The sequence below is a fragment of the Elgaria multicarinata genome, chromosome 14, assembly GCF_023053635.1.
Source record: "Elgaria multicarinata webbii isolate HBS135686 ecotype San Diego chromosome 14, rElgMul1.1.pri, whole genome shotgun sequence".
Taxonomy (NCBI): Eukaryota; Metazoa; Chordata; class Lepidosauria; order Squamata; family Anguidae; genus Elgaria; species Elgaria multicarinata.
The window spans coordinates 28419873-28440666 of NC_086184.1; the positions used below are offsets into that span (position 1 = coordinate 28419873).

General features: G+C 45.5%; 1 protein-coding gene across 1 annotated transcript; it reads left to right on the top strand.

Moving 5' to 3' along the window:
- The first annotated feature begins 103 nt into the window (after nt 1-103).
- On the top strand, nt 104-20719 carry OGFOD1 (2-oxoglutarate and iron dependent oxygenase domain containing 1). Its single transcript, XM_063141519.1, has 13 exons — nt 104-311; nt 3924-4069; nt 6791-6837; nt 7236-7336; nt 7532-7648; nt 9718-9809; nt 11843-11971; nt 13626-13739; nt 15820-15899; nt 17233-17507; nt 19072-19194; nt 19650-19708; nt 20381-20719. The coding sequence occupies exons 1-13, from the start codon at nt 107-109 to the stop codon at nt 20540-20542; spliced, it is 1650 nt and encodes a 549-aa protein (XP_062997589.1). The 5' UTR covers nt 104-106; the 3' UTR covers nt 20543-20719.
- Nucleotides 20720-20794: the final 75 nt, after the last annotated feature.

Consider the following 20794-nt stretch of genomic DNA (forward strand, 5'->3'; position numbering starts at 1 on the left):
GTGCCGATTGGATAGCCAGGACTTAGCCCCGCCTTTAGCATGCAGCTTCGCGCGAGGCATGACGGGGGTTGTAGTTTTCTGCAGAGGGCGCGCGTGCCGTGAGGGGATGATGAGTGGAAGGCGTAAAGGCCCGTCGCTGGCTGAGGGAGATTCTTCTTCTTCTCCTCCTCCTCCTCCTCCCGAGCATGGAGAAGCGGCGAAGAAGCGAGTCAAGCGGGAGGTGCGCGCCGCGTTCTCTGCGGCCGTGAGGGAGCCGCTCATGAGGGAGAAAGTGGCCGCGGCCTGGGCCCGCAAGGAGGCGCTCGACCACGGTAGGAGGAGGGTCTCTGGAGCGCGGGGAAGGGGCGGTTGGGAAGCGGGTGCGAGGCGCGGCCTCGCCCTTGAGGTGGAGGGGAGCTCGGTCCTGGAGCCCGTTTTGAATGGTCAGCTCTAAGGCTCTAGTCCTCATGGAGGCGGGAGAGCGGTGGCCGCGTTCTGCCGCTTCAGACTGCGGGGGAGGCGGGGAAACCGGACTCCGTGCTGGAGGGTTATGGGAGTTGTAGTCCAACACACCTGGAAGGCACCAAGTTGGGGAAGGCTGGGGCAGAATGTTGAACTTGGACCCGAGTTCAGATCCTCACTTGGCCGTGAAGCTTGTTTGGACCAGTCACTGCGTTTCAACCTACCTCGCAGGGTTGTTGCAGGGATAAAATAGTGGGAGGAAGCCACGTAGAAGGGCAGGATGATGAATAAGGACCAAGGAGAAGTTTGGCAGGGTTTCATCTGAACACAAACAAATAGAAGGCGGTAGTTTTTAAATGAGTAATATATATATATAAGGTGCCAGAACGCACACAACTACTCAAACCACTAGTGGAGAAGGATGATTAACAAGAAACCCATTTATTATTATACAAAAATTACAAAAAAGCTGATGTATCCCATAGTTATTAGACAATAGTGGTGTTGGGTACTATAATACAATAAACCAATAATTAGAATGCTATTCCTCCTATAAGACAATGCAAGTCTATAATATAGCCCAGCAGTTCCCAAACTTTTTCAGGTCACCGCCCCCTTGGTTCCACAAACTCATGCCCAGCGCCCCCTACTCTACCCTGTAAAAATCATTATTCAGAATAGCGGATTTTAACGACCCACTAAGGAAGAGAATAACAATAAAATTCAAAACAGTAACAATTAATTGAATATATATTCAAAATCCAATTACATTTTTTTAGTTTATTCAATTAAACATAATTGATGAACTTGATCCAGTGATATTTATTTATTTATTTATTTAGAATATTTATATACTGCTCCCCATGGAAAATTTCGGAGCTGTGTACAAGATAAAATGAAAATAAAAACAGAATAAAACAGTTAAAACAAAATTTAAAGAAGCAAAAACAGATTCAAGGCTGCAAATTAAGGAAAGGTTTCTTGGAATAAAGATGTTTTCAGGAGGCGCCGAAAGGAGTACAAGGTTGGCGCCTGCCTGACCTCCAGAGGCAGGGAATTCCACAGGAGGGGGGCCACCATGCTGAAGGCTCTGCCCCTGGTGGATTCCAATCGGAGGATGGAACTATGTGGAACCACCAGGAGCAGGTTGGTAAGGGAGAAGGAGTTCTCTCAGGTACCATCTTTTCAAAGTCTGATAGTCATTTAGCAAGAATATTAGATATCACATTTAGTAACTAGGGTAGAGTACCTCACTATTCTGTAAATTCTTAATGTGATGTGAAGTGATACCAGTTTCCAATGTGGTTTAAAGTCACTTAACGTGAGTCTTAAATCACCATGTTTAGTAATCTGGAGTCGATTTCTTTGCTTGGAGAGAAGTAGGCAGACCACACTAAAACCACATTCCACCAAATATGATGTTGGAAATGCAACCAGGAGCTTCTGAACCACTCTCCATAGTGCAGGATAGCCATCAGAAATTTCCTTCTGTTACCAAAACTCCTGGCACAGAGAAGACCACCTTGAGCGCCCCCCTATCGCCTCTTTGCCTCTTAACGCCCCCCTATGCAGTACCGCCCACTTTGGGAACCACTGATATAGCCCAACAAAAACACACTTTAGTCTATTAAACACGTTTGGCTATACATCAGTACATAAACATATGTTCACGGATATATTATAAATAAGGTTTGTTCTTATTATATTTTATTCTTTCCAGCGTTGTAAGTTGTTGACAGGATTTTGCAATAAACTTCCCATTTTCACTGCTCAAGCTTCCTCAGAACAAACGCCATATCAAGTTAAACCGTCAATTATAGGATATTCATCCTCCAAAAACTTTCTTGCGGGGGAGAAAACCCCTCCAATTGAAGGCGGCCTGTCTGTTTATGGTCTGAAGAAAAACGCGGAAAGCAGCTGTGTCTGATTATAACCACAGTAGTGGTTATAATCAAATTTTTGTAATGTAATTTTTGTATAATAATAAATGGGTTTCTTGTTAATCATCCTTCTCCACTAGTGGTTCGAGTAGTTGTGTGCGTTCTGGCACCTTATATATATATATATATTAGGGTTTCATCTGAGCCAGAAATTTATCTGGGGATATGATCTCGGCTCATGTGGTTCAGCAGTGAACAGTGAAGCCCAACGTGCCTGCCTAGGACTCCATATGAACAGGATATTGTACCTCTAAACACTTCCCCACTCCCTACCCTCAGTCGTACCTCCTTGGCAGGTAGATTGAGATGGGACGGGTTCTCTGAAATCAAAAAGTTCAAAAGTCACTACCTTAGAAACCTTTTCCAGTCAAATGTTGCAGCGATGAATCTTGCCATTAAAAGTAAAGTTCTGGGGCTGAGCCAGGCTCTCATTAAACCATTAATTTTCTGAAGGACAGAACTTTTGCAGAGGCACATTTGGGATTCCAGGTAGCCCCTTCTCCCTCCGTGCAATGGCTTGTGACGTCTAGCAGAGGAGAGTTGTTGGATACAGCTCACCCCTAAGGGCTAAATTCCAGATCCTCGATTTCTCTGTCGTTAAAATAGTGGCACACAGCAAAGAGGAATCAAACAAGAATGTGCCTTCCCCACTTTTGGCAACAAAAAAGAATCAACAACAAATAATAATAATCTTCCATCCCCATGAGACTACCCTATTTCTTTGATTCTAAGACGCACTTTTCCCCCCATATAAACATCTCTAAAAACGGGGTGCGTCTTAAAATCGCGGGTGTTTCTTAGGGATTTTTTTCTGTTGGTGGTACTGAAATTAGTGTGCATCTTACAATCGATGGCGTGTGATAAGCTGAGAAAGAAAACAAGGGAAAGGACACTGTAACAGCAAGAAAGATAAACAAGGAACAGCTTCTCCAGGAAGTGTCGTGGGCTCAAATAAGCCTAACATTTACGAGTTGGCCAATGAGAGTCTGGCTCAAGGGTGTCATTGAAGGTATACCTGAGATCTGCCTGTCGTATGCATATATCATCACTATATCTACATATCAGAATACTGCTGCCTTGTATGGAGTGCCCTTTTTAATGTCGTAATTTTTTATTTGTCACTGGGTGGGGACATGTGATGATAATGTTGCATACTTAGTGGGTGGTAATGAAGTGAAGGTAAAGCACCACTGCATGAAGCCCTTTGAGTTGCCCACATCATAGAATTGGCTTGAAAGGAGCATGTGCAGAGTGCTCTTAACCACTGAGCCAGCCTTTGTTTATCAGAGGTTAAGGGATGCACTCTGGCTTCTCTTGCATTCCTAAATTGAGTACCAAGTGACCCATACCTCCTGTGCTTCTTCATTCTGCAGCATTTCCTAAATGTTATCAGTAATTGACTTGGTAAATTACCAACCTTGTTGAAGCTGAGAAATTTGCATGAGTTATATGTACAACTAAATAGCAGAGTAAAAAGCAAAGAAGGCAGCATTATTTTAAGAATCTGTTTCAGGAAGCTGTCATCTGTTGTGTTTTTGCTAGAGGCTATTGTGCTGGATCCTGTTCCCTTCCACCACTGCATCATCCCAAACTTTATACAGAATGAAGGCTTTTTAGAAGGGTTACAGAAAGAACTTTTGAGCTTGGATTTCCATGAAAAGTGCAACGACTTGTACAAATTCAAACAGGTACGTGTTTGGGGGGAAATTATCCCAGGATCATAGCTACAGGTGGGTCCTGAATACCGTCTTTCTGCACGGTGTGACCATATCTCCCCTTCCCCTCTCCACAGATCAACCTACATTGTCCAAAATGCATCTGAATATAAACATGTCTGAATATAACTCCAGATTCCTCAGTCAGTTTTGCCAAACCTAGTGCTACAAAGAAAAGCAAATATAGCCACTCCTCAAGTACATTGATGGTGCTATATAAATTAATAATAATAAGAAGAAGAAGAAACCGTTTCAGGATTTGTTGCAAATGAGGTGGTATATAAATATTGCTAATAAATAAATAAACAAAACCCTGACTGGTGACCCGAAGATGTGTTGTTCTTAATAATACTTTATATTGTCAACTGCTGTTCTCAGAGGAGGGGCTGTAGCTCCTTCCTGAAACCCTGGAGAAACCTACACTGCTGCCTAGTCAGTGTTGACAATACTGAGCTAGATGGACCAATGCCTGACTCAGTATAGGGCAGCTTCCTATGTTCCTAATGTATGCACATGCTTTGCAGCAGAATATCCCTGGGGCAGTCCCCGTCAACTCTAGTTGAAAAGATCTCTGACCAATGCCTGAGCCCTTTTAGAACAGATATCAGTCAGAAGACACAGTACTGGCCTTAATGGACTGACTTAGGATAAGGCAACTTCGTATGATTCTATGCATACTGTGGGCTCGACAAGATCCTAGAGCATTTTCAGGCCCCTCTGCGTGTGGCGCAGAGTGGTAAGCGGCAGTTACTGCAGCCGAAACTCTCCCCACGGCCTGAGTTCGATCCCAGAGGAAGCTGGTTCTCAGGCAGCCGGCTCAGGTCGACTCAGCCTTCCATCCTTCCGAGGTTCGTAAAATGAGTATCCAGCTAGCTGGGGGAAAGGTAACTGCAACTGGGGAAGGCAATGGCAAACCACCCCGCTGCAAAGTCTGCCAAGAAAACGTCAGCGAAAGCAGGCGTCCCTCTAGGAATCAGCAATGACTCAAGTGCTTGCACGAGAGGTTCCTTTCCTTTTTTTTCCCCTTTATGTCCAAAGATGGGGCTTGGAACCATTCCAGGTCTCTCCTTTTGGGCCTCAGAGCCCCCATTCATCCTATGGGAGGGTTGAGATCTATCCCTCTCCTACAAATCAATTAACTGTTCCAAGGGTCTTTCTTCCTATCCGGTGATTTCACTGCTACATTTCCTCCCTCTCAATGTGTCTCTGACCTGCACGTCCTCTATCCCTTTGTCTGCATTTTCTGTGGCTTATAAAGTAGAAGCAGTCCCACCTGCTTGTCACATGCCTCTGCTTTTCCATTCCCTCCCTTATCCAGTCAACCTGGGCTTAATTTCAACAAGCTGGCATGCATGGAAGGGGGGGGGACTAAATTGCTTCATCACACATGCCAAATAATATTTCTGAAATGTACAGAAAACAGGGAGAGGCAACCTTCCAATGTCCCTGGATTGTGAATTATCAGAGCCTTCCAAAATCAGAAACAGCTGCCCGTTTGCCCCTATTCCCACCAACAATATTAACAGAAGAGGGTTGTCAAGGTGTCTGGTAAATGGGTAGCTTTAGCACAAATTCAGCTTTAACTGTGTGTTTTTAAGGTTCTGAGACTAGGACAGCCTTCTCCAATCTGGGGTCCTTCAGATGTGCTGGACTACAACTTCCAGAATCCTCCAGCCAGAGTTGTAGTCCAGCACATCTGGAGGGCGCCAGGTTAGGGAGGCCTGCTGTATGACCAGAATGAAGGAACATCAGATGACACTTGCTTACTTGCAGAACTGATTTTCACATAAGTAAATTGGGAAGGTGAGGACTGATCAGGGTCTGTTGGTGATAGAACTGAGGAAGGAACGAGGGATGTACTGCCCATTTCAGGCCGTTCTTATTCGGGCAGATTCCAATTGTTTAAGGGTCTTGAAGGCTGCAGAATGCAAATTCATATTTGAAATCCTTTGTGGAGCCCTATGCAGAGAATCAGTAGGTGAAAAGAGACATTTGGAGATCTGCCCTTTCTCAGGGCATAGGAAGAGTTTTGGCTTACACAGTCTGCTCTAGTCTTATCAGTCCACTCAGGTCAAGCCTATTTGGGAATGCCAGCTATCATTATAGAAAATGCAACACCAGTTTTTCAGGAGCAGTGGTTGTTATGATTATAACATAGGGATCAAATCCATTCCATGCACCACCCATGAAGTTGCATAACCATCTTTAGAGCAGCTGCAGCCATTGCTCCACCTCTCCCAGAATGCTGCTGGGAGACCAATATAGCCTCAGGTCCATTCCATTTGTATGTGTTCTCCTTGCCAGGCAGTCTTTGACATTGTTCCTGGAGCAAATAATTGCCCTTCATTACAAAAGCTGACCACAGTATAGTTGGGTGCATGGGGGGGGGGCAGTTTAGGGAGCAGTTTATGTGCTGTACAAGATTTTCCCTCCAGTGACTGCCAGCTCATCTGGTTGCCGCAGTCCTTCTCCTCACCCACCTCTCTTGCCTGTAGGATGGCAATGTAGAGGACCAGCTGGTGATACTCTTGACTGGATTTGGCCCTAGGGCCTCTAGTTGCTGGTCCCTGCTGTACGGAAAATGTGCAGAGAAACAATATCAGGATATTTATTTCCCTTAGGTGTTCTCATACATACCATTTGAAGAAGAATGCAAACAGTTATAACTTGTTCTTTCCTATTGCATGTGCAAAGTCAGATGACTTGAAGAAAAGAGGAGAGCCTCACATTGCTGCATTAAGGTAAAATTGTCGCTTTGCACCCTGCCAAAGGCTACTTTGGGTGATGATGGCCAAGTCAGAAGGGCGGGGTGGGGGGGTTTCCTACGTGTCTGACATTCAGCACTGAAAACTTAGCAGCGACTGCCACTTTATATCTTATTTAGAAAAGAAAGGAGATGCAAATTGTCCAGACTGGTCTGCTTGAGGTTAATGGCCATTTATTGCAATGCCTATAGATAGTGCAGGCAGCCCCTGAAAAAGGAGACGTTCTCCAAAACGTTGGAAAAGCATCCAATAGACAGCCGCTTTTGTGACGGATCCACTTGTTTTTCTTTTTGAAAACAGATGGGAAAAGGTCAGGCATCTGATGTAGTTGAGATTTTGCAGGCTGCCACTCCACATTCTCTCTCCTCTTTCAGAAAAGTTCTCTTTGAAGAGTTCCAGGCTTGGCTTTCTGAGGTGGCCCAAGTGGAGCTGGAGTCAACTGTTGATCTCTCTTGTGCTAAATATGAGTATACAGGTGAGCAAACTCCTGCAGCATCCATTGCAGAGGTGTGATTGTTGTGTTGCTAGGGCAGACTGGGAAGGACATCTCAGAAGGGTATCATTTGTTTGGAGTTCGAGCAAAAGACTGGAGCCTGGTAGTTTGGCCAGGTGCGCCCAATACACTCCTCCGTAACTTACACAATGAAGATTATGTCTCCTGTTGTTGCAGATACCCTGCTGTGCCATGACGACGAGTTGGAGGGGCGGCGAATCGCCTTCATTCTTTACCTTGTGCCGCCGTGGGATAAGAATGATGGGGGCACCCTGGACCTGTTCAGCACAGACGGTAAGTGGGAAATTGTATGCCAGTTCTTCAGCAGTATTTTCTCTAACAGAGATGAAGCTCGCCGCCTACCAAGTTCAGTAAATAAAGGCTCCATCGTAATCACAGATGCTTTTATTCAGTAACAGCATTGCTAACTTTCCTTTATGTAAGGTTGCTGCCATCTGTAAGTCTGTGTGTGTGTGTGTGTGTGTGTGTGTGTGCGCGCGCGCGCGCGCCAGAGGAATGAGATTCATGTAAGTGTTGGACTGGGAGTCAGGAGATCCGAGTTCTAGTCCCTACTCGGACATGGAAGTTCACTGGGTGACTTTGGGCCAGTCACAGACTCTCAGCCCAACCTACCTCACAGGGTTGTTGGTGTTGTGCGGATAAAATGGAGGAAGAGGAGGATTATGTATGGTGCTTTGGGTTCCTTAAAGAGGATAAAAGGAGGGATATAAATGCAATAATAATAATACTATAACAAAAATATACGTTACGCACCTTTCTCTCCCACCACCTTCTCTCCTTCAGTGTTTTCCTTGCAGCCCCTTTTCGTATCCTAAAAACCTCCCACAACCCCCCTTGTCTCTACCACCTCTGTGAGGCCCCCTCCCTCACCAACCCACCTGCTTTCACCACAGCAGTTGCACTCTGACAACGGAACTTAGGACTTTTTGTGAACATTCCGTAATGTTGCATCAGTTGATAACGGTGGACCTCACAAGTGAAGCCTGTTATGAAAATGAAAGTACTGGACTATTTCTCACACAAGGGCACCTAGTACTGCTAGGTTTACTTACTGTGGTCTTTTCTGCAGATTGAAATTGCCTGTTCTGTTGTTCTGAGTTTCGTTACGACCAAAGTTTGCTTGCATCAGCCATTTGCTCGGAGGCACGGGAGCGAATTCTTTGCATGCGTTGGTACTTATGTTCAATTCCCAGTATTTCCACATAAAAGATCTTGGATTGCAGGGCTGGGGAAGGCCTCTGCCTGAGTTTCTGGAGCAGGGGTGGGGGACCTCAGGCCCGGGGGCCAAATCCAGTCTGGCCCTCTGGGGTTCCCCAAATGGCCACACTCCTTCCTAAGAACCCATCTCCTTCACTTCCCCCAACCACCAATCATTTGGTGGCGTTTGAGCAGTTTTTTCTTCATTCTAATAGGTTGAAGTGCCTCTTAAGGCTTAGTGGCTGACAGTAAGAACTTTCATAGAATAGTTGGACTGGAAGGGGCATATAAGGTCATCGAGTCCAATCCACCTTAAAGCATCCCTGATTGATGGCTGTCCAGCTGCCTCTTGAAGGCCTCTAGGGTGGGAGAGCCCACGACCTCCCTAGGCCATTGGTTCCATTGTTGTACTGCTCTAACAGGAAGTTTTTCCAGATGTCCAGCCAGAATCTGTCTTCCTGTAACTTCAGCCCATTATTCCATGTCCTGCACTCTGGGATGACCGAGAAGAGATCCTTTAAGCTACAATCTGTTGTTATCTTTGATTTTGGGGGCCCATCCCACCCACTGCTAGAGTGCGGCCCCCAAGAGCTTCTCCAAAATGAAATTCGGCCCTTAAGCTGAAAGAGGTTCAGCACCCTTCCTTGGAGAGTTAACGCTGATGTGAGTAGACTGTGCTCTGCTCGTTGGACCAGTGCATCTTCGTGTGTTTATAACCACTTAGAAGCTTCAACTGGTGCCTTTATCTTCTAGTGCAAACTTTGGGCATCTTGCTTGCTCGCTATTGACTAACTCCAGCAGGCTCCTATGTATCTTGGGCATGGGGTGTGGCTTCAGGCCAGGGCTGAGTCTTGGCACCGCTTAGTTTACAATTGAAGCCCAGCTTGTAAGCCTGAATGTACCCATCCCACTATGGATTCGATGCCATCTGTTCCTATAGGCTGCACTCCATATTCAGAGCCCACACAAAGGCGGATACTTGTTAATGGAAAAAACTGACCTGAAGGAGCAACGAGTGAAACCCTGGCACAAAGTATGCAATTCCTCCCTGGCTTCATGGTCAGTCTAGAGAAATATGAGTGGATTATACTTCCAGATCTATTGACTCAATTGTTCATGTTGTGCGATACTTTCTCCCCCAGCAGAGAACTTCGAACCTTTGCAAATCATCAAGTCGATCATCCCTTCATGGAACTCGCTCACTTTCTTTGAAGTATCGCCAGTCTCTTACCACCAGGCAAGAAACCATTTTTGTCTCTGCACATGCACCTTCATCGTCCCTTCTGGTCTCTGTTACCCTGACTTCCCCTTCCAATTCTGTGGGTGTGGTGGGCTTTGAGGCTGACCCAGGGCCACACCCTCTCCTAAGCCATTGTTGGTATGGCATCTGAATGTCTCTCACAAGTTTCCTTGGACTCTGCTTTCTGCTTGCATAGGAATCTTGGGAATTGGAGTCTGATTCTCTCTAGGGGGCTGCTGCAACCCTGAGTCCACTAACTTTGATGGTATCATTTCTGTCTGTTTTCAACATGGAACTGCCACAATATGTAGAAAGAAAGGGAGTTCTGCTTCTTTTTTAACAGCAAAAGTGGTGCACAGTTACATAGATGTGTCCTCCCCACAGCTTTAGCTTATTTTCCTTCAACCTCTCTTCCTGAATGTTTCCCCCCCTGCTGAGCATGTTTCAAGTATCAAAACTCAGCTGAGGAAGTAAGTTACAGGGATGGGAAGGATCCTGTGTCCCACATCAGCAACGTCTCTTGCTTTCAAAGTCACTCCCCTCAACCGATCATTTTTAAAATGTCCTCAACTCAAATGATTTATTTTCATAATAATAAAGAAAAACTTGCCACATACTTGCTAGTCATCAAAACACTGGGAAGTGGGAGAAAAAATTACCTCTTCCCATCTTACTAAGTAAAATCCAGCCTGCATGTTTTTATTTATCAGTAGAAAGAAAACAATGTGAGGCTTATTTTCTCTCTGACTTCTTGAAGTGAAAGGTAGACATGTAAGAAGGGAGACAGAATATCCTTGAAGGATATTCCCTCTTCTTCCCCCTGCCCCCATGGCTATTGACCTGTTGTCATCTGAGTGACGTCCTCAGTTTTATGTGTTACCTACACATGTCTGATCTGATCACTGGCTGGGCTGGGTGGAATCTGGTTGCTCCGTTGGTTCACCTGACTAGTGCTGAGTATAAAGGGATTTTCCAGTTTAGGGCTTCCCTTGTTCCTGAAAGAGAACATGGTAACACCATACTCTGGCAGTATCCCTTTTAGTCCTAACAATCGGAAGTCATCAGAAGAGACAGGACAGCATTCATAGATTTCCAGATTACTACCTGTTTCTCCCAGGGATAAACCTATTGACCTTCCTCAGTGATTCCCAAACCTCTGGCAGCTTTTCTTTTTCCTGAATTAAAGGCACTCTTTACTCTTATGTCCTCAAAAGGTTTTAAATTGTGAGTGGCTGATGCTGAAAAAGCCTTACACGGTGTGTTTATAGTGCCACTCTGTTGTGTGCTATAGTTTGTCAGGAGCCACTAGCTTTTATATTGTATTTATATTATGGTTTTATACTGTTGTTTTATACTTTGAATGGTTTTAATTTTTGTGAACCGCCCAGAGAGCTCCGGCTATTGGGCGGTATAGAAATGTAATAAATAAATAAATAAGAACTGGGAGCCCTCCGCTCTGCAGGCTCTAGCGTTGGTCCTATCTGGTCATTGTGCCTTCCTAGAGAGGAAGGGCTAAAAATAAACCACTTCCTGTTTGGGCTGGTATTTTGGTTTGTTCCTCAGCTACTAGTGTGATCTCCTATCTTGACCTCCTAAAGCAACTCCTGGCTCTCTGCTCCTGGTTCCACTGACAACTGCCTTGGCCTTTTGTCTGCTGGGCCAGAAAGCAGGAAGTAGAGAGGAGGAAAAGAGCCCAGCAGGAGTGTCAGCCTGACTCTGTGCCCTAGTCAGTCCACTGGCACTTCCATCTAGGAGTGCCCCAACCCCCGAATGCCTGCTTGGGTGGTTTTATTTTGAGCAATTAAGCTCGCTTAGTAGTAGCTTTAGTCTCTGGTATTTCATGACCTTTAGTTGGTAATTTTATTTTCAAGTATTGCTGCACTGTCCAGTCTCCAGGATGGGGCAGGACAAAACTCCTTAAAGAAAAAAACTTAGTAGCAGGCTGTAACCCATTTGTAACTTTTAATCAGTCCCTATGTCTGAAAAATCAGTGCTAACAGCGTGTTCTTTTGGTTTTACCTCCATCCCAGGTGTCTGAAGTCATTTCCAAAGAGAAGTGCCGTTTGTCTGTGAGTGGCTGGTTTCACGGCCCCTCGGTCGCAAGGCCGGCGCGCCATGTTGAGCCCCTCCCCCCACGGGTCCCCCACGTCCCTCATGATGTAAGCAAATGTTGCTCCTCCCCACCCCCTCAGCTGTGCTACCCTTCAAGTTTGGGCTTAGATGATGACCTTGTTTCACAGCGTTCTCACCACTTAGTTGAGGGGGAACCTGAATCCACCTTGATCTCTCCTCCTCTTTCTCACTAGGTTGCCATATCATCTGCTTGCAGGAGCAAGAACTCCTGAGGGCTAAAATTAAGGCCACTAGAATTGAGGGGCAGGGAGTGGTGTATCTAATAGATAGAGATTGCCGACTGGCAGCCTAAAGGCAGAATTGCTGACTGGTAGCCCTACCAGATTTTAATCCAAGGGTGCTACAAACTGGCCTTCGTTTTCATTCATGAAGTAAAAGGGAGAAAATATTATAAGAAATAGAGAAGGTGCATATCTTCATGTTGCCAGTTTCTCCAGGTGTTGTACATGATGCATCTGCTGTGCCCAGAGTTGTGTATATGCCAAGAGTCTGCAGCAGTACACTGAAAGCATACAGTGGTATTAGGCTAGGAATTCAGCTTCCTGAGAGGAAGTTCACATGTCACAGCAGCAATTCCTGGTTTGTTCAATGCAGGAATTGCCGGGAATGAGTGGAGCGTACGAACCAGTTCCGATTTCACTTAACCCAGGAATGCTCCATTTCTTGGTTGTTTCATGACATCCAAACATTAACCCAACAATTGCCTGTGGTTTGTTGTTGGGTTAACTCTGGGTTCTTTAACCCATAAGCAACCCAGAGTTTCTGGCTTCAGGTGTCATGAAAAGGGAAATGCTTGCACGCTCTGCTTGGCCTCAGCAGTTCCTAGATTAAACAACCCAGGAATTGCTGCTGTGACATGCGAACCGGTTATGAGAATTACAAGATGGCACTTCACGTGGCCTGGAAGAAAACATGGGATTTCCAGCTCTGGGTGCTTCCACACAAGGTTTTATCATGCAATCGACCTGCCTCATTCACAAAATGTTATGGGGGATCCAGACATCATTTTCTATTTGTAACCCTCCCAGTTTTTCCCACTGCTGCTTCCGTATTTGTTCTTTCCACAAAGATCTATTAAGGAGGAATAGACAGAATAGTTGCTCAATTGGTAGTGCAAGGAGCTGTCCATCTGGAAAGAACCCTTGTGCTTTTCCTGATAAACCAACTTGATGTGCTTGTAGGAGAAAATGGGAGGGCTGGAGAGATACACTTTACCCTGCCCCTGATTCTCCTCTGCAAATGTTCGCAGCTTGTGTTTTATCGTATCTCCCCTCCCACCGCGGCTAGTATCTGAAATCAGGAGAAAGCTGAGCTGTGGGGAAAACAGCTTATGGGGACATTTGCAGGGGAGAATCAGTGGGGACCACTATCTTTCTCTCTGCAAATGAGCTCTCTGCCTCTGCATTCATGTTATCTCAGCAAACATGGATTTGGGAATATGCATTTGCCAAGGTGACATCTAGTTCCAGCCTCAGATCTAATTTTAGAAATGTGCATCACAGATGTCAGCACTCCTCCAGATATTGTTGGATTGCAACTCCCATCATCTCTCACCATTGCCCACCTCTTCCTTATGGAGATGCAGACTGCGAACAGGAAGGTTTTCTTTCGGAAAGGCTTTTTGGTGCCGTAATGGAGATTTTATTGGGCTTCTCCTCCCTCTCTTTCATTTTTCCTTAGCATGAAATCTTATATGACTGGATCAATCCCATTTATCTGGACATAGATTCCCAGGCTCAGATCCAAGAGGAATTTGAAGATCGGTCTGAGATTTTGCTGAAGGATTTTCTCAAGGTGAGCGTTGGAAGTCCAGCTCCTACCCTGCAACTTCACTCAGTACTTTCTGGGCAATTGTGGGGTGAGGAAGAAGTGGGGGTCTTTATTTCCCTTTTTCTTTGAGCGGTCTATAGGGTCGTTTGAAACGTCTCTCTCATTTGTGTTGACTGCAACCTGCAGGAATGATTACATTTTCTCTTGAGTGGCGTGAATGCCTATGAAACACACCAACAGTGCAGTCCTATGCATGTTTACTCAGAAGTAAATATCACTATGTTCAATGGGGCTTACTCCTGTGTGAACTCTTTTTATTTTGGCAGCAAGAATGGTCAGAAGTTGAGAACTGGATTTGCTGTTGAGATCCAGAGCTTTAATTTGTATCAAAGCCTGTTCCTTTGTACCCCTGCAATGTGCACATGTTTTGATGCAGGGTTTGAAAACTGAATTCTGTATTATTGCATTGATTTCTTTATGTATTTGCCATAGCCCTTTGGCTTGCAAATGAAATTTATCTTGGAACAAAGAAAAATATGTTCTTAAATCTGTTGTTTCTTGCCCTGAGAACTTTGAGATGAGAGGAAACCATTCATTAAGATTCTGCAGCTGTGTATTTAAGAAATGCCTGGAAGCCATAGGCAACAAGAAATTGCATGCAGGTGGGTGGGCAGGCTGGTAAGGGAGGGGAAGAGGGATCGCTCTATTCCTTCTCTGCCAGTCCGCTACGTAGGAAGGGAAGTTTCACCCGTTCTCTGCCAGACAGACCGCTTGCTAAAAAAAAAAGGCAATTTGTTATTCGTTTGCTAAGAGGCTAGTATCTTGCGCTTCCATGGAGAAGTTGGCTTCCTGCCTCCATGGCCAGCATGGAAATGCAGGATGTTAGCCCCCTAGCAGGCTAGTAACTTTTGCAGCTTTATTAACAAGTCTGAGTTAATGCGGTAATTTTAAACATATTGTGTAGCTTTTAAGAGGGGGGAGAGAACAGTATATGTTCTAGGTTGGTTTGAAGATTTAAGAATAGCTTTGGGTTCCGTTCCTTCTCTTTTGGAACAAGAACAACCCTCAAGAAAATATACGTGTTCAAGTTTTATCAGTGTTGTGAACTTTGGAGAGTATGGAGATGCTATCTGTGGGTTAGGGTTAGTGTATCTTATTTGTTTTTGTATTAGTTAGACAATTAAAATGTATATTAAGTAGTAGATTTTAAACCAGGATGTTGCTGCATGTTTGATACAATGTGCCTCACTTCGCAGACGTTTTAAAAAAATTGACATTGGCAGTGACTGCACTTTCGGAGCCTTCTTTCCTTCACACTATCTGGAATCAAAATATTTGTGCTGAGTGGTAGGCATCAGCAGGATGAGTTTAGTGGGAAAATATTTATTTATTACCCCACAATCCAATACAGAACTTTAACAAAAATTTAAAAATAAAACCACAGCATTTTTACCTGCAATAGGATCATTGAACCATTTTAAAGCCATCCATTTAAAAACCACAAAGGCCTAGAAAAACATGGTCATTTTTACCTAGGACTTAAAAGGCTTCCAGCTTGGCACTGATGAGAGGGAGTTCCATAGTCCAGGCACCACCACCATAAATGTAGTCCTTGAATATCAACCAGCCCTGTGTGTTAGAATCCTGATTTAGCTGGATCCATTTGGAGCGACCTCCTTTCCTTACTTTTTCCAGGGGAAGAGCAAAACCTAAATTGAAGCACCGAAGCAGTGTAGCTAATACTGTTTTGGTAGAAACATGGAGTTGCTGTGAACTCAAGAAATACCCTCCTGGTGGTACCTAAGATACCAGAGGTCCAATCCAGTCCATCAGAGCTTGGAATAGGGCCTTTAGTACCGTAGTGCCCATTCTCTGAAACTCCCTGCCAGTACAAATGTAGACAGGTAAAAAACTCATATCGGTTTTCAGTGTATACCAAATACTTCTTCGAACAATTGTAATCTTGTCTTTTTCCTTGCTGCCATGTTATTGTGGCTCCTAGGTTTCATACAGTAATTTATTGTAGCTTCATACTGTATTGTTTGTCTATCACTGTAGATAAATATCAATCGATAAAGGCTGTTTTAATGTGCTTGGTCCCTAGAGAGACAAGTTTCAGCTGGTCTGTGAAGCTCTCAAGAAGGAAGAACTCAGATGGAGCACCAGGGGGCCCCCTCACAAAAGGTTGGTCTGTAGATCTCTCACAGCTCCTTTCTCTTCAGTGAACAGGGCTCACCCTAGCTAATAGTCTCTGCTATGTCTGTTTCACCTGTGAATGTAATTTGGGTATCTCACCTGGAGTTTGGCAGCCTTTTTTAAATCCAATTCGTTGTCTTCATGGTTATAGAAAGCCTTCCAAATGTATGAGCATTGTGGCTTTGAAATCTCAGAGGGGGCTGAGGTGGACTTCTGTGGGTCAGTAGCTGGGACATCAGCATCTTGCATGGTTTCATGTACCTCCCCATTGCTAATATTCATAAGAATATAAGAAGTGGCCTGCTGGATCAGACCGAGGGTCCATCTAGTCCATCACTCTGTTCACACAATGGCCAACCAGCTGTCGACCAGGGACCAACAAAGCAGGACACGGTGCAACAGCACCTCCCGCCCATGTTCCCCAGGAACTGGTGCACACAGGCTGCCTCAGATAACTGGAGGCAGGACCGGCGCTGCCATAGAGCGCCAAGCAAAGGAGGGCGCCAAGCGGCGCACCCGGAAGCTGCTCTCCTAGAGTGGCTTCCGGGTGCACTGTTCCAAAGTCGCTGCCCCCCAACCCCAGCATCCTGGCTTCGAAGCCAGCGCCCGGCCGGAAGCTGCTCCTGGCTTCGAAGCCAGGACACTGGGGCTGGAGGACGGCGGCTTCAGAACGGCACGCCCGGAAGCCACTGGGGCAGGGGGCGGTTTCAGTATGGCGCACCTGCCTAGGGCGCAAAATAGTCTGGCGCCGGCCCTGACTGGAGGGAGCATATCGTCTGTCCCTGCCATTAAAGCGTGAGCCAGTGTGGTATAGTGGATAGATTGTTGGACTGGCGTGGGTAGCGATTCCCGTTATAGGCCAAGTGCAAGATAAGGATGCCATTTTTGTGGCAGACCCATGTCACACAAAACAAGCAATTCTGACCTTTAGATCAGGAAGCTCTGAATTCAAATCCATGCACAGCTGTGAAACTTGAGCCAGTCACATTCTTTCATGGGATTGTTGCAAGGAGAAAATTGAACAAAAGCTTGCTCGCTCACACACACACACACACACACACACACACACACACACACACACACACACTGACCTCAGAGAAAGGGTAGCTTATAAATGTGCTCTGACTTCTTGCCCACCCTCCATGAAAAATGCTTTGAAAACCTGCATCTTGAGAGAGGCGGAGGTGAGAATGCCAACAAGCTAGCTTGAGCTCTATTTGCCTGAGTAATCTCTAGGTATAATTTGCAGAATTTTAACATTTTATTTTGAAGGGGCACAGAGGGTTCTGACCCATTAGTAATGTTTGCTGTTATTTTTTAGGCACTATGAAAAAGCTGAAGAGGCAAGCTTGCCAGCCACCTTGACGGCTTGCATGGAGCTCTTCCACTCGGAAGCCATGTTCCTGCTCCTTTCCAACTTCACAGGCTTGAAGCTGCATTTCTTAGCTCCTGAGGAGGAAGAGGAGGGTAGCACAGCTGCAGGAGGAGATTCCTCCAAATGCCCACAAGAGCAGAGCAGTCAAGAGGAAACTGACAGAGACCATGCAGAGGAGCCTGGCAGAACCTCAGGAAATGAGGACTACAACGGGGAGCGTGGTATGTAAAACGCATCCAGATCTAGGTGCAGTGACACGTGTTCCACACAGCCCATTGATGGTGTGACTCTTGTGAAATGCTTGCGACCGAATTCCTAATCACACAGCTCTGTAGTTCTAGTTTGACTGGAATAGTTCGCTCAGGGTCACATTAGCCACACAAGGCTAGTATATGCTGATCCATGATCATTTGACAAAACCCAAGCCTCTGTTCTGAAGGTTGTTGGCTTCACAATAGGAAATCTGCCCCCAAATTGACAAGGCACTGCATTTTTTCTCTCATGCAGGCTTTTAAAAATAATTACTGTGACCAGCGGACACAGCTATACGTACGCTGTGATTCCTTGGGAGTATGGAATGTTGTATTTGGGCACAAATTTCATTTTATAACCATGTTTCTAGTCCTTATAGCTCTGAGGATTTGCTTAAAAATGTCTGGGCGATCGCTGCTGAAATCTCCAAAGCCAGAAGGGCAGCGGAACGTCCTACATAGCTTCTTGCCCTTCCCTAAGACAAGCAAACCCAAAATGAATTATGTAAAATGCAAGCCATTTTTTTTGGTATTTTAGACATGTTTTGGCATTCAGCTTTCCTTGTTGTTAACTTTGGATTACCTGGGCACTAAATTGTGTACACCTTGAAGTACACACAGCCCTGTTGTAGGAGGGAGTTTAGCTCAGTGACAGATCCTCTGCCTTACATGCAGAAGGCCCCAGGTTCGGTCCCCAGCATTTCCAGATACAGCTAGCAGAGAATCTGGCCTGAAACCTTGGAGAGCCCTTGCTGCCAGTTAGCGTTGACAATACTGGGCTCGATGAACCAAAGGTCCAACTCAGTATAAGGCAGCTTCCTAAGTTGGTAGGGCCTCTTGTTCCCCCATCACTCCTGCAAAAGATGAGATTATGCATTGGTCTGGCTTAAGATACACCATCTGCGATCTGAGATGGAAGCAAATGGCTTGATTGATTGCATTTATATCCTGCCTTTATTCTTACAAGGAACCCAAGGTGGCGTACATAAACCTCCTCTTCTCAATTTCTGTCCTCACAACAACCCTGTGGGGTAGGTTGGGCTGAAAGTCTGACTGGGCCAAAGTCACCCAGTGAGCTTCCATGGCCGAGTGGGGATTAGAACCTGGATCTCCTAACACCCAGTCCGGCACTCCAGCCACTACACCACACCGGCTTGGTGAGAAGAGCAAGAGAGCCTTTAGCAGCAGAGGCGCCCTTCCGTGTATCTACTGCCTTTGCTTGTGAGTAGGTGTGAGCAGCTGAGGTGCACCATAAATCGTAAGGCGCTCTGCCTCTCAGTGCCTCTACTGCTGTTCATACTACAGAAAAAGGCTTAAAGAGCCTTTTGCCTATATTATCAGCTTGGAAAAAATATTGCTGATAATGCTTAATAGTGGGGTGAGGATACCTGCAAACCAGAGGCTATGCTGAGTGCTAGATGGGAGATCTGTGGGGTCTTGATTTGGCCCTCAGCCCCCCAGTTGCCTATCCTTTCTCATTGGCATACCAGAGTAGCACTGGATGAAAAAAAGTTCCTGTTGTCTCCTCCCTCAGGCGCAAGCGTCCCTCTGTGTGCCGGAGAGCTAAGACGTTGGACAAAGGGTTGCTACACCCTCGTTCATGATTCCCAAACAACAGAGTTCGCTCTTGACCTGCTGCTCTTCTGTGGGCGTGAAGGTTGGTTTCATTTTAAACTGCCACAAATGTCTTCATTTTCGTAGGTTTTGGGAGGCCTAGAATTGAATTGGGTCTTATTTATGCTGCTGCCAATACCTTGTTTTTAGTGAACAAAGAGATTTGCACCATCTAAAGTCTACCACATTGATTATGACATTGGTGGACTAGAGAGGTCACTTCATCAGATGCTTTTACCATAATAAATGCGTGAAAGACTTGTGGCCTGCAATAGTTGTTCCTGCAATAGACTGACACAGCTGTCCCTATGGAAATTGTTTTTATTTGTGGCCTATGGATGTATTTGTGTTGTTGTTTTAAAAAACCTAACCCATCCCTACAAGTACATTCGGTTAGCATACAACCTTTTCTGGTGGACCAGACAGCTAGGGTTGAGCAGTGGTGTGGGGATTTGCTAGAGAACTCGTAAATGATGCCCCTTCCTTTTCTTTTTCGAGATTGGGACGTGGAATGTGGCGGGTTCACTTCATACATTGCAAAAGGTGAAGATGAAGAGGTAAGATGCCCTCTGGTTTTGTTTTTTGAAGCCAAGATGAGCAACTTGATCAGACCGCAGCCCATTTTGAAAGATGTTTCAGTAAATCTTCTGGCTCAAACATCTGACATGTGTTTGCCCTAGAGGAAGGGGGTGACATTTCTTGAATTGTCAGCAAATAGCATTACCTGCTTGTCTTTGTGACCAAACATCACATGCCACTTGAAGGAAAGAGCAGGACTCTAGGACTTGTCAAAGGGCCTTACCTTAATGTCTTCATACCCTATGGGCAAGACTTGCTCTGTCCTGCAGCTCCCAACCTTACCAAGGTCCGTCCCCACATAAGGTTGGGAGCTGCAGGACAGAGCAAGTCTCTTGTGAGGGCTTCGTAATGTTGCTCACACAGTTTCAAAGGAACTGGGTAATTGCCAACAGACATCTGGCTACACTGAGGTCCTTCCTAACATCCACTGAGCAGGGAATCATTATTACATATACTTTTTCAGCTTGCATAGTTCCGTACTGAAGGATTTGGATTTTATTTTAGCCCAGAATACACAAGCCTGCTCAGAGACTTAATGTTAGGTGCTTTCTTTAACATTGAGGCTGATGGAACTCCCTCTTGTAGATCCTGTCTGAAGAAATCAGGATTCTAGTTTGCTTCATTAACCTTCTTGTTTTGATCTCTCCAAGCTGCTGACGGTTAATCCAGAGGCCAACTGCTTGGCCTTGGTTTACAGAGATCGAGAGACGCTGAAATTTGTGAAGTACATTAATCACCGTAGTTTGAAGCCGACGGCAGCGCATCCTGAACAAACCGGATTCTGGGACTTCTGCTTTGTTTACTATGAATGACTGATGGCATGGAGTTGTGGTGGCGGTGGATCATATATCCTACTAAAAAACTCAGAGGGGCAATTTTTGTTATAGGCTAAGATCTTATGGCTATGCCATCTCCTCTTCGCAGCTGTCTTAACAGAAGTTAATTCTGTGCCTTTATCAAGCGTGTCCCTTTATGAAACTTGTATTTATCCTAGAGCCTTCCTCAACCTGGGGCACTCCAGATGTGTTGGACTGCAACTCCCAGAATGCCCCAGCCAGCTGGCT

Excerpts from the sequence above, each read along its gene's own strand:
- OGFOD1 (XM_063141519.1), top strand. The coding sequence starts at position 107 with ATGATGAGTGGAAGGCGTAAAGGCCCGTCGCTGGCTGAGGGAGATTCT. Across the intron at positions 312-3,923 it reads CAAGGAGGCGCTCGACCACG|AGGCTATTGTGCTGGATCCT; the intron begins GTAGGAGGAGGG and ends TGTTTTTGCTAG. Across the intron at positions 4,070-6,790 it reads ACTTGTACAAATTCAAACAG|TCAGATGACTTGAAGAAAAG; the intron begins GTACGTGTTTGG and ends GCATGTGCAAAG.